Source organism: Aphelocoma coerulescens, chromosome 6, assembly GCF_041296385.1.
Source record: "Aphelocoma coerulescens isolate FSJ_1873_10779 chromosome 6, UR_Acoe_1.0, whole genome shotgun sequence".
In the NCBI taxonomy this organism is placed as follows: domain Eukaryota; kingdom Metazoa; phylum Chordata; class Aves; order Passeriformes; family Corvidae; genus Aphelocoma; species Aphelocoma coerulescens.
The window spans coordinates 2,825,633-2,838,630 of record NC_091020.1 but is presented as its reverse complement, the minus strand read 5'-3'; the positions used below and the strand labels follow the sequence as shown (position 1 = coordinate 2,838,630).

Sequence of the window (12,998 nt, the reverse complement as noted above, 5' to 3'; positions counted from 1 at the left end):
GTCAGCGAGCTGTGGTGGATATCAGTGCTGGGCATTAGAAGCCTTACTCCTATTAAGAAGTCTTTAATAACTTTTTTTAACTTTTGGACCAGCCAAAAGTCAGCTCAGCACTGCAAGTCCTTTTTCGCTACCTGAGGTTCAGTGCTGTCTCAGCCAGAAGATCTCAGATCCCTGCACTCCTAGGGCATACCATCTACTGAGCCATAGGATCCCAAATTTTTATATTTTTCTAATTTCTGTAATTTTTCAATTTTTCTGTTTTCAATAAATTATTTTAGTTTTTTATTTAACTAAGAGTTGTCTCTTTTCTCACATCACATACTATAGCATAGCACCTGTTTCGTATCAGTACATCCAGAACTAGTTTCCCAAACTCTCTGGTTTCTCTAAACCATGCAGAAAGCCCAGCACAATGCATAGACAGGAAGGAAGAGCCTAGGCTGATCAGAGCTTTGAAGCCACAGACACCCTGTCCCTGTAGCAAGGGCAGCAGGACACATGTTGCAGATGAACTGCTTTTATGAGGCTGCTAGAGCCAATAAGGTTGTAAGAAATGACTGTATGTGAGTGAAGATCATCTAGTGCTGTTCTGCTCAATAGAGAGACAAAACTAGAGACAAATGCTCTGGATTCACTTTCTGCTTTAGATCTTGTTCAAGCAGCTGCCTCCTCTCAGGGGCCTATTCCCTCATCTGTACGTGGGAGTATTTCCCTGTCCCCCAGAGGATGCTGTGGTTTCAAACATGAAAAGCATCTGCTATAAAGAAAAATCTCCTGGAAGGGTAGAAACAAATAGAAAGGGTAATAGAGATGGATGCACTTCTGGGGCTGAAAAATGTGAAACGCAGCAGAAGCAGGAGGAGGTCTGTGGCCACTTGAGGTTGTTTTCTCTTGTCTCCTGTTGCTGTAGAAACCCAGCGATGTTCTGACTCTGCAGTACCAGCCTTTGTCTTTAAAAAACACCTGCGCCCTGCCACTCGACCTGATGCTGTCCTTGGAGCAGCCGTTCATGGTCTGCGATGCGCACCAGCAGCCCCTCCCATTTGGCCAGGTGAGCAGCCCTGGTCTCCTCCAGGGGGGGTTGAAGGGGAGGGATGTGGTGGTGCCTTTCTGTTGGGAGGTCCTCGAGTCGAGAAGTTTATTCTGTAGTGTCAGCAGTGGATTGGCCTGAGCTGCATCAGCAGAGCTGCTGAAGGAAGCAAAATCTCATCTGAATTGAGAAGATCCGTCCTGGCTTTAAGGCATAAGGAGAAGGGAGCAGGCAACTAGGTCTGGTCCAGCCATGCAGTAAAGATGTCTCCTGGAAAGCATCCCAGCTCTCCAGCAGCCATCCCCTTGTATTGCTGCTGAGCACAGAAAGGGTAGCCTGAGAGGATCTCGGGCCAGAGCGTGGTGCCTGCAGTCAGACCCTCGCTGTAAAGAAATGAGGGTGAACTGAGAAGCCCCCGTGGGGTCACACTTTGAACGTTTACTGTTTCCCGCAGTCAGACCTTGGGACGTCATCCCACGGGTGATTAATTACTGTTCATCTCCTTGCAGCCTGTGACAGTGGACGTAGGCGAGACCAGTCATCTCTACGTTGCATTTGACCCAGCTTATGAACGGGATTTTCATAGCTGGAAAGAAGAGAAGGTTCTGACAATAGACATGGTCAGAGGCCATCCTTACAAGGAGTATATCACCCTTCGGGGAGAAGTCCACTTCCCGAATCTCCTTATCCAGCCCAGTGCCCTGGAGTTTGGCTGCATCAAAGCCGGCACTGAAAAAGTGCTTTCTCTGGAGATAACCAACAACAGCCCACTTTGTGTCAAGTACCACTGGTCATTCCATGAGGACAGCCAGGTGAACAAGTTGAGGTATGTGCACCTTTGCCCTCTCCTTAAAGCCCTTCTTCCTGGTGTCCTGTTTGTACTTTGCAAAGAACAGAGCTGTTTGCCTGGGATCTGGCAAATTGCTTCTGACTTTCCCTTGTGCAAGTAACACTGACCAGCCATGGTCAGGCTGGATGCTCAGGGAGTAGGTGTTTTCCACCAATTTAGTGTTGTGTAGCCCCCGTAGTGGTTTCCCCTGGGAAGGAAAGCTGGGGGGAAAGCTGCTTTCTCAGGCCTCTGGTGGCCTGAGGCAAATGTCCACCTTGAGGAAGGGCTCCTAGTCCCAGCTGCACAGTGCTGGTGCAGGTTGGCCCCTGTGCTTTGGGATGGGTCCTGTCTGCAGGCAGAGGAGCTGCTCTCTGCTCCTTGCCTTCCTCCCTGCACTGTGCTGGAGGATGCCCAGAAAGTCCCAGTTCACACCAGAGAAAGAGCTGCTTAGCGCCTGGGCTGATGCTGAACATCTTGTTACCTTCCCTTTCCTTCTTTTCTGAGACAACTCCTTTAGTGCCAGGACAATTTCTCTCCCAAGGGTCAGCTGTCAGTGGACACCTTGGATTCTTCACTCCCTTCCTTTTTTTGTGACACTTGTGACACTTTTGACTTTTCCCCACTGCAACATGTCCCTTATGGGTTCTGTACTGCTCAGCAGCAGGACTTGTTCATCACATCATCTCCCATCCCAGGCTCCCAGAGAGTTTAATTTTACAGTGAAAAATACTGTTGTCTGGGCACCATGGTCCTGGGAAGTTGCCTCAAGCCATTTATTAAAACTAAAGACAGTGGAATAAATGATTAGGGATCTCGTGGGGGTTATGATGGATAGAGCCTCTCATGCAGAAATGAAACCCAGCCTTAGATAACAAGCTACAAAGCTAAAGACAGTTATTCTTTGGGGAGCAGGTCATTAAAGGCACTGAATTCCTGTCTGGGAATGGAGCATCCAGGTCGTGTTTGACTGTGTGGGGAACACTTGCAGCTCAGCAGGGTGTCAGGCAGGCACGGCTCAACTGTGTCCCTCATGTGGCATTAGAAACACAAGCAGAGTTACCCTGAGCACCTGCTTCAATTGAAAATGGGGAATGTGACCTGAGTCACCTGGGAGTGTTGGAAAATGTTAACCAACCCCCCCCAACACTGTCAGGGAAACATTCCAGATAAATACCTGGTAGAGATGCAGAGTTTCTGGCCTTGGGCACTGCAGGGGCTGTGCTGGCTCATCACTGGCCAGGTCTGCCCCTTGGTGCCTCAAATCTCACCTTTTTGCATGTCTTCTCTGTCTTTTCCTCTCCCACTGTGCTTTTTGCATCCCCACAAGGTGTTAATCCCTGTCCTGTGTAGTTCTTCACTGCAAGCAGTTACCAGCTGGGTGCACCACTGCAAGCCCAGCATCATCCCTGGGCTGCTCTGAGCATGGACCTGCTCCAGCCTGGTTTGGGAAGGGCTGGATCAGACCATTTCTGAGCTCAACACACCAGCCCCCATCCAGGGGCTGCATCCTGACCAGGAGCTGCTTGTGCACATGTCCCTCCCTCCCACTGCAGGTCCCTGTTCATAGTCATGTTATTTTCCAGATATGAGCCTTACCCACCTAAATTCCAACCCCACCCACCAACGGAGAAGAGAACCTGTTTGGATTGCTCGACACCTCAACAGAGACGCTTCAGGATTAGAAATGTGGAGGTGCCATCCCCGACCATTGAAGAATTACAGCGTCTTGCCAAACAGGAAGGACTTACAGGAACAGAGGTAGATTTTCTTGTACATCTACTGCTTGTGTTGCCTCCCCAGTTTGCCACCAAAAAGTCATGCTCGTGCCGACCTCCCTTTTTGCTGCCCTGCTGTCCTGTGCCCTGAGAGTGGGCTGGGCAGCAGGGCCAGTGGCTGGGCCTGGGGTATCTGGGGAGGGAGAAATAGGAGAGTTTTGCTCAGAGAAGCCCACTCACTCAGATCCTACAGACCTGTGTTGAGTGTGGGATTTTTTTGGCTTATTTTCTTTACAATGTCAAATGAGGTCTTTATCTGCATCATGATGATATTAGAAGATCTCCAGCTTCCTTCCTAGAGCAAGCTGGGACGAACCCTTATCTCCATGTACCCACTTCCCAACCCAGCCAGACCACCTGTTTCCAGGTCTCTGCCTTCACCCCAAAGCTAGTATTGCAGTGGTGGCCCTGGAGCTGTCTTACAAAATGAGACTTTGCAAAGTGGCTGTCTCTTCCTCCTAGCATGGAAGATGGCTTGTTTTTCAGGTGCCGCCATATACTCGTGGACACTCTTACGTCCCCCTAGGATTGGGGGCATTCAGACACTCCATAGAGCTAAACTACAGTCCCATCCCAGTGGACCAGGTAAGTGGGAATCTGTCTCACTTCCACATTTTCAGTGTGGCAAGCAGGTCTCCCTTTCAGTGTGGCAAGCTCCCAGTCCCATTGGTGGCCTTCAGCATAGCTCACAGAGGAGCCTCACATCCCTCCAGAGCCAGACCCTCCAGTGTTGCTGAAGCAACTGGTCACTGGAAAGGCCGTGCAGGACATGTTGTAGGGCTGCCCCAGGACGCTGTGCAGCACCTATGGAGGCCATTGCTGCCCTTGGACCTCATCGGGTCCATAGGAAGTTTTTGCAGGAGCTTTGCTGTAGCACCTTGAGAAAGCAGCATATAAATCAGAGAGCAAGGGGAAAAGTCTCGGGTCAGATGAGCTGGGCTGGAGTCCTTTCCTGAGCTCCCTGAGCTCCAAGAGCACTCACTCTGAGTCGTCTCCTTTTCTAAAAGCAGTAAGAAATGCTTTTAAAGGCAAGTTGTGCATCAGAGAGAATTTTTTGCTGCCAGGAGACATCCCAGTTCACTTTAATGTAGCGTATAATTAATGCATTGATCCATGAGTATGGGAGGTTTTCCCCATGGTCCCTCCACTGGTCAGTGGCATGGATGCAGGATGAGAATTGGGTGATTCTGGCTGTGTTTGAGGAATAGGCCCCTCCGGCGACAGCTGCACTTCGCTCCAAGCTGCTCTTCTGCATCCACTTCCATGCTCAACACCTCCATCTCTCCTGTCCTCCATCCAGGCTTTCAAGATCCTGCCGCTGTTGGGTGAACTGCAGCCAGGAGAGAGCCAGCAGGTCACCTTCCGCTTCTCTGGCCACCTCAACAGCATCGCCCGTGTCACGGCACTGTGCAATGTGGAGGGAGGCCCCACCTATGATGTGGAGCTGACCGGGGAGGCCCAACGCATCCACTACTCCCTGAGTGTCCGGGAGATCAACTGCGGGGTCCAGGTACCGCACATGTCCCCTGGCACAGCTCCTTGCCCTGGAACCACGGCCAGCGGGTTCCTGCCCACCTCGCTCCAGGGCTCCCTCCCCTTCCCAGCCTTTGTTGGCTCTGTGGCTTGGGAGTACAACCTTTGAGGGCTACGTCCAGCATCCAAGCTGGTTTAAAACGGCCATCTCCACCCCCCTCCAAAATGTTGGGAATGCCTCCTTTTCAAGAGCTCCTAACACTGCCTCTGGGGCAGGCAGGGTCCCAGTGGGGATGCTCTGAGGGGCATGTCCCTGAGACATCCCTCTGCTGATCTACTCCTAAAGCCTGACCTCCAAGGAGGTGCCCTTGTTTAAAGCTCTTGCTTAATCCACACAATAATCAAGGGAAGAAGTTGGGCTTCCAGCCACTGTAGTTGCAGAGACTGTCCCAGAGTAATCTCCACTTCACTCCTTTGCAGTTGAAAGCCCACAGATATTTCCAGCTGCTGGCCTCGTGTGACTCCCTTGTGGCCTGCACTATTTGCATGCAGGTGCCTTTTCTTCTGGAATGCCTCAGTGCCACCTCCTTTGTTTCTCCTGGCTGTTGGTGACCCCTCAGAGTGCACAGGACTCGTGTCCTCTGGTTCACTTATTACTGGCCCTGACATGGTTGTTACCACACCTCTGTGTGCTGCCAGAGCTCCCTGTTTCTGGGCAGGTGCCCTGTGCCTGGGGGTTCCCCAGGTTCCCAAGTGCCTGTATCTCCTCCCCTGTCCCTGCTCCCACGATGTGTCTGCTTTCAACCCCAGGAAAGAGGAAGGAGATTCCCAGCAGCAGGCCTGGGTCTGTAACTTCCCCCTCCTATGCCTTCTCTCCAGATGTTTAATGAAATTCATCATAGCAAGGTCGTCCTGACGAACACAGGCAAGATACCATTCGACTGGGTGCTAAACCCCAGCACTGCCACTGCAGACCAAGCTCTGGATGGAGTGTTTACAGTCAAACCCAGCAGTGTAAGTAGCGCAAGTGACTGACCCCAGCCCTGTGTCAGGTGGCTCAGGAGAGTAAAGGGGAGAAAGGGGTGCGGGGGTGGGGAAGAGAGAGGGAAAAAAGTGGGGAGGGGGGGAAACCCCAAACCCCGCCAGGAGAGAGAGAGCACTGCAAGCAATTTCTGCTTTGGGCAGAGAAGGTCAAACAAGCGCTCTCCTGTAGACTCCCCCATAGCCTTGCCTGGTGGGTGGCTCTGCTGTCACAGGGCAGACACCAGCAGGAGGTACAAGCGTATTGGTCACTGTCCTGCCCCTCTGTAAGAGGAGTAGAGGAGAGTTCTTTTTGATAGATTTCTCGGGCGAAAATAAGGCACAAACGCAACAAATATTCTATCTGAAAAATGTTTATTGATAAAGAAGGGGTATGGTCCAGACCAGCGGGGGATAGAAAAGAGCGCACCGAGAGAAGACGAGAAGCGGAGAGGGTAACAGCAGACAGGGGCACGGCGCTACCGCCGGCACCCTGCGGCGCTCAGGCGGCGGCTCGCCCGGCACACGGAGCATGCGCGCTGCCGGCCGCACCGAGCGGGCGCGACTCCGCGGCGGGCCGGGCATGGCGGGCGGGCCGGGGCTGCTCCGTGGGCAGCGGCTGCGGCTGCCAGGGCCGGGGCGCCGCGGCTGCTCCCTCGGGGAAACCGCCGTGGCGAGCAGGGAAGCGGCGACAGCGGGGTAGACAGACGGGGAAGAAGTAGCTCTGCAGGGAGCCGGGCCCTCCAGGTGCTGCCAGCCCAACGGAAAAAGAAAAACCCACAAACCAACAAAAAAGCCGGCGGGGAAACCCTGGCAGTGTTAACTGCTGTTATATGCTCCTGCTCCTCAGCCCTTTTAGGAAGACTACTGGTCATATGGACAGAATTTTGCCGGGTTTCGGGGTCTGCCCCCCTCCAAGGGGGAGGTCGCTTGCAGCCCCCCAGAGACAGAGCCTGCCTGCATTTTCTCCTGGCAGCCTCCTTAGCACGTGGGACGAGTTAAGGCTCCCAGCGCACGTACAAGGCCAGCAGTAATTTTTCACCCCATGTCAGAAAATGGATTTATAACATAGGTTAAGGCATAAATAAAAATGAAACCGGGTCCTCACAGTCACTCTGGGGACCTCGACAGCTGAAATCTCTGGCTGTGCTGGCACTGGAGCGTTTCTGAGGGTCGCCTTACCCAGGCTGTGTGATCACACAGGACACAGTCCTTGGCCCTGCCTCCCTGCTGCCAGCGCTAAGCAGCACTTACACATCCCTTACATAGGCTTGAAGCTCCTTTGCCAGAAATTGTCCCAGCCTCTGTGCCGGTCCCTCCCTCCTCCAGCGTTGCTTCTCTGCAGCAGCTTTGTGGGGCAGTGAGGGGGCCAGGGAGAAGCGGGGCTGGAAGTGTAAGGAGAAGTACTTGCAGCATCCCACCACTGTCCAAGCTGCTCAGTCCTGCCTGGATGTCTTTGAGCCGAAGCAGCACTCCTGCCTTTGTCCCTCCTTGCAGTGGGAAGAGGAAGCTGATTGGCCTTCCCATTTCTTCATGCCTGTCTCCTACAAGGGATGAGAGGAGCTGCTGGCCCTGCTGAGTGCAGGGACTTCCCTTCCACAGCAGCAGCAAAAGAACCTTTTTTTTGTTGAGGCAGGCCCTTGCTGGCAGAGGGAAAACCCCATTAGCAGCAGAGCTGTGCTCACATCAGCCTGTGCTGGGGCTGCAGCCTTGCCAGACCTCAGGAGGACACACTGCACCATGGGGCTGGAGGTGTGAGCTTTTGGGCACAAGGAAGTTAGAAAGTGATGTGGTCTGATGTTTTCTTCTAGATGAGAACCTGTCTTCTCTTCTCAGCCTGTCTGTCCCCTGAGCCATCCCCTATTAAATGCTCTCTGATTCATTCCCTCCCTCTTCTCCCATACCTGCAGGGTTCCATTGGGTGTGGTGAGAGGAAAGAGCTGACATTCTCCTACCTCCCAGGATTACCAGGAGCCTTCTGCAGGATTTTTGAACTTAAAGTGGCTGACCTGGACCCAGAAAATATCTGCCTGAAAGGAAAAGCGGTTTTTCCCATTACCAGTATCAACCTGCCCTGGAACATCAAAGGTGGGCACTGCCTGATTGTCCCCAGGAAGGGCCCCTCTGGTTTTGTTCCCTACCATATGCCCATAGGGCAGCTCATGCCCACCTCCACCAAGGCTGGAGGGTTGCAGGACTCCCAGACCAACTCAAGCCCTCTGGTTGCTTCCTGAGTCTTGAGCAGAGGATCCCATGTGGGCTTTGTCCCAGGAACCATCCTGCAGAGCTTGTCTGTCTGGCAGGCTCCTGGAAGGATGATGGCTTGGGAAAGCTGTAAGAGAGGCTGGCAGGGCTTTTGGCAGGGTTGGGTTTGCATGATACTGCAGGGGAAGAGAAGCTGCTCTGTGGGGAGGAAGATGGGTGGGAGTGAACATGAGGACTCAGAGAGCAGCAGCAGCAGCATCCACTTTTCATAGACAGCCTGAGGGGTTTGTTTCTGGGAGAGGCCAGTGTTGGGGAAGTGGGACTTTGCATCTTAAATGGGATGGCACTTTGCTAACATTTCTTTTTGTGGATGTTTTCTTTCTTCAGGAAATGAGAAATATGAGAAGGCACTGGAAGAGCTCATTAAAAATGTGCAACAACGCAGGGAAAAAGATAAATCACCTATTTGGGAGAAGGCTGAGACACTGAAGACTGAGACCCTGGCGATTCAGAATCTGAAGTCACACATGCTTGACTCTGACACTGTAGTAAGAACAGCTGCAGCCCTGTTTGGCACATGCCACCCTCTCCATGTCACCTGAGCCCCTTGCAGCCCACAGCAGCTTCCCGGTGCCCTGATGGCACTTGGGACCTCCCTGCGCACTCCCGTCCATGTGTCTGCTCAGCACTGGCCCAGGGGCTGCCCCTCTGGTCACGGTCTCTCCTGGGGTTGCACCAACTTCCTGGCTACCCCAGGGAGGGCTCCTGAAGGCCATGCTCAAGGGATGGAGTTGAGGGTGCTTTGAAGGAGATGCAGGTCATTGCTAGGCAGTTTGTTGGTCCCAGCCCAAACCCTGCCAGATTTACAGACCTGAACAGCAGCTGCTTGATTGTGCCATGGGACTGTGCTGGCAGTGCTCATCTCCAAGAGGCACCGGCTTGGTCCCGGTTCCTTTTCAAGACAGCTTTTGTCCAAGCTGCTTTGGCACTGGCTGAGGGCAGGCGAGTGTCTGGAGCTCTGGCAGGTTCCTGGCTTGTCTGTCTGTGTGTCTGGCCAGATCAGCTTTGCTAACAGTGTCTGGGCAGGCAAAGATGCTGGAGTTACTTCCCTGGAGATGAGGTCCTGGCTAAGAGAGCAGGCGGTGTCCCAGACACTGAGCAGCCAGACAGGAGCACCCCATCCTCCCTCTCAACAAGAGCAGGGTGGGATACTCTATCAGGTACAAGCTGGGCCTTGGGAAGGACCTTTGCTAACCAGCCACTGTCTTCCCTTTCCTCAGTGGGACACTTGGATGCAAAAAAAGCTGGTGAAGAAGCTGATAAGGCAGGCTGCTCTGGAGCAGCAGAGAATTCACACTGGGAAATTGTTCCCTGGCAAGGAGCTGCGCCAGAATCTTGTCATGTGAGTGGAGACTCCCATGCCCATCTCGAGGTGCCCCGTGGGTAACACCCAGCAGTGCCTCCTGCTCCTGGGAGCTCCTTGTGCCTGCAGAGCTGGCAATAGCTGGGGACTTGAGACAGGGTCTGGCCCTGGTGGCTGCTGTGACACGCTCTCTGTGAGCAACTGAGTGCCCTCCCTTCCCCAGCATCATGCTGAACTTGGGACTGTCCAGCTTCCCACAAGTGTGGGGTTCTGCCCTAGAGCTCAGGGGACCCAGTGCAGACCTTCAAGCCCTTCCAGATAGCGTAGATTCTGACCCTGTTGACTAGCTCTGAAAGAGACAACTCACAGCTGATGTCTTTGTTCCAACTAACAGAGCACACTAAACAAAAAGAGCAGGGAACTGCACACATCAGCAAAGCCTTTAAAACCCAAAATCAGGTGGTTTACGTGCTGGTGGGGTGGCAGGTCTTATCTAGGTGACTTTCCCTGTGCTCCTTTGTAATGCAGCACAGGCACAAGAAGCTCTACTTCAGGAAGAAAATGCTCTGCAAAACAGATCATTCGTGTGCTTTCCTGAGTTGGATTGCTCTGGGAAAGGACCTTCCTGTGAATTTTGCCAGTATTAATGGATTATTATGCTTATTGGTGCTGCTTTGGTGGCAGTTCTGGTTGCAGAGCAGTGAAGATTTCCTGTGCAGGCAAATCTTATGTGTAGGCCCCAAAGCAATTTCAGGCTCACTCTGTATTACCGCAGGCCTGGTTCCTACGGTATAGCACCGTGTCCCGCAGCCATAGGGAGGAGGAGGAGGAGAAGATCCAGCAGGCAGGAGTTGTGCAGCAAGATTGATTTATTTAATTATTTTACAAACTCTTTTATAGACTTTTTTCTTCATAGTCTAATTGGACAATGGATCAGCCACCCCTTGGGGGTGATTGGCTAAAATCCTAAAACATCCATTGTCAAAATATTTTTCTTACTATACCATAAACAAGACTTTTCAAGGTTGCAGGTGTCTGGGTTGTTTACATTCCCTGCCACCTCTTCTGTGAGAGAGAAAAGTCTCTCACGGACTTAGAAACTAGCAAGAAAATCCTTGCTAGCAGCATTTTTGTATCTACAATTCCCCCTTTTTGTTTTATAAGATAACAACTCTGCTATTAATGCCAAATAGAAATATACATCAGTTATTAATTCTAAATACGTCCTTAAGGCTTTAACTATCTGACTCCATAACAAGAAATTTAAAGTTCAGTCTCTGCTTGTGGAAGGACCATCCCAGTCTCTGCTTGTAGAAGGACCATCCCAGTCTCTGCTTGTAGAAGGACCATCTGCCTGATGGTTGACATCCTGGTCATCATCAGAAGAGTCAGTAGGCTGATGATCTGCATTCTGGTCACCATTTGGATGATTGGCGTTCTGGTCATCATTTGGAGGTTGCCTGTTCTGCCTCTGGTGCCGTAGGGCAGGGGGAACACATGTTGAAGGTAGCCTCCGTAGCCCAGTATCTGTGGAAACGCAAGCATACCCACGACCCCAAACAATAAGCTCATGCGGGCCTTCCCACTGGTTAGTGAGTAAATTCCGCCTCCAGACTTTTGCCCGGGGCAGTTGTCTGTCGCCTGCAGACTGCAATGAGAGAAAATGATTCAGAATAACAGGATTATTTGAATTTTGTGGTACTGTAAGGTGATTAATTGTATACAAAGCTTTTGCTAGTCAGCTCTGTGGGGTTTCTCCATGCATTCACCTTTTCTGCTTGCCCAAAACACGCTTCAAGGTACCATGAGCACGTTCAACAATGGCTTGGCCAGTAGGAGAATGTGGGATACCAAAGGTATGGTCTACACCCCATAGGTGTAAAAACTGCCGCGTCTTCTCCGAGGCGTAGGCAGGACCATTATCGGTTTTCACAGAAGCTGGCATGCCCAGGACTGAGAAAGCCAATTTCCAATGGGCAATGACATCACAGCCCTTCTCTCCAGTGTGAGCAGTAGCCCACATAGCCAAGGAGAAAGTGTCAATAGACACGTGCACATATTTAAGCCGACCAAATTCTGGGATGTGAGTTACATCCATTTGCCAAATCTGCAAGGCTTTTAGCCCTCTGGGGTTTACCCCCGCTGGCAAAGGTGCAGCGAGTCCGTGACAGTCAGCAGAAGCGCTGACAATGTCGCGCGCCTCGGTTGGCGTTAAATGAAACTGCTTCTGCAGGGTATGTGCACTTTGATGGAAGAAACTGTGCGATGCCTTGGCTTGTGCAATTTTGTCAGGCTGAGGCCCTACCCATGCAGGGTTGGCCAGCATGTCAGCCCTGGCATTGCCTTCCGTTAGAAAACCTGGTAAATTGGTGTGGCTTTGAATGTGCAGAATGTAATACGGATGCACTCGAGCCTGAATTGCAGACCACAAGGTTTGCAACAGCGAAAACAGAGCCACATTGTTCACCTCCTTCAGAAGTGAACAATCTAAGCGTTGGGTGATATCTGCTACATAAGCAGAGTCAGTAACCAAATTCAAAGGTTCCTGTGAGAATCGCTGAAAAGCCATGGTAACAGCCCTTAATTCAACTAACAGAGCAGAGTCTGACTCGGATTGGTGTGTTAATCAACCACCTCAAAGGCAGTGTAGGAACCTGTGCGCCCTTACACACAGTGACCCCTACTAAAAATTTGTCCCAATCCGTATGCCCCAAGCTGCCAACACATCCCGTCCCCAAAGGTTACAGGAAGTGGTAGCAACATAAGGCCTAATTGTAGCTGGGTGTCCCTCTGAATCTTTCACCACCACAGGCCGTTCGCTTCAATAGCTCTGTGTGGTTCCTCCTAATCCTGCGATGGCCGATCCCACTGGGGCTAAAGGCCATGAGGGAGGCCATGCAGAGAAGGAGATGATAGTTACATCAGCACCCGTATCAATCAAACCTCGAAGCTGAATCCGGAGTGGTTGGGCGCTTGGCAGGACCAGGGTACACGTCATCTGTGGCCTTTGGTCAGAGATATCTGCAGTCCAGAAGGCCTGCGGAAGTCCCGTAGATCCACTGCTGTTATCTTCCTGAATTTGTTCTATCCTGGGGACGCAAGGCACTAATTTAGCAAGGCAGGTCTTTTCAGGAATAGTTACAGGGGGTTTTTGCGTGGGGACCATAGCGCAAATCTGACCTTTAAAGTCAGCATCAATAACTCCTGAGTGCACTAAGATTCCTTGATGGGCAACATCAGGTTTTCCCACCAGCATCTCTCTGGATCCCTGGGCTAAGGGTCCATATGCATCCAAGGGAACCT

At 51.8% G+C, this 12,998-nt stretch overlaps 1 protein-coding gene across 1 annotated transcript in view; it reads left to right on the top strand.

Annotated features, from left to right (window-relative positions):
- Positions 1-12,998, top strand: part of LOC138112188 (hydrocephalus-inducing protein homolog) — a 78,867-nt gene that overhangs the window by 34,608 nt on the left and 31,261 nt on the right. Inside the window, exons 21-29 of the mRNA XM_069018887.1 lie at positions 911-1,051; positions 1,540-1,856; positions 3,443-3,617; positions 4,121-4,219; positions 4,935-5,144; positions 5,987-6,121; positions 8,038-8,215; positions 8,720-8,880; positions 9,613-9,734. Of these exons, the coding sequence (XP_068874988.1) occupies positions 911-1,051; positions 1,540-1,856; positions 3,443-3,617; positions 4,121-4,219; positions 4,935-5,144; positions 5,987-6,121; positions 8,038-8,215; positions 8,720-8,880; positions 9,613-9,734 (1,538 nt within the window). The remainder of the gene's footprint in view (positions 1-910; positions 1,052-1,539; positions 1,857-3,442; positions 3,618-4,120; positions 4,220-4,934; positions 5,145-5,986; positions 6,122-8,037; positions 8,216-8,719; positions 8,881-9,612; positions 9,735-12,998) is intronic.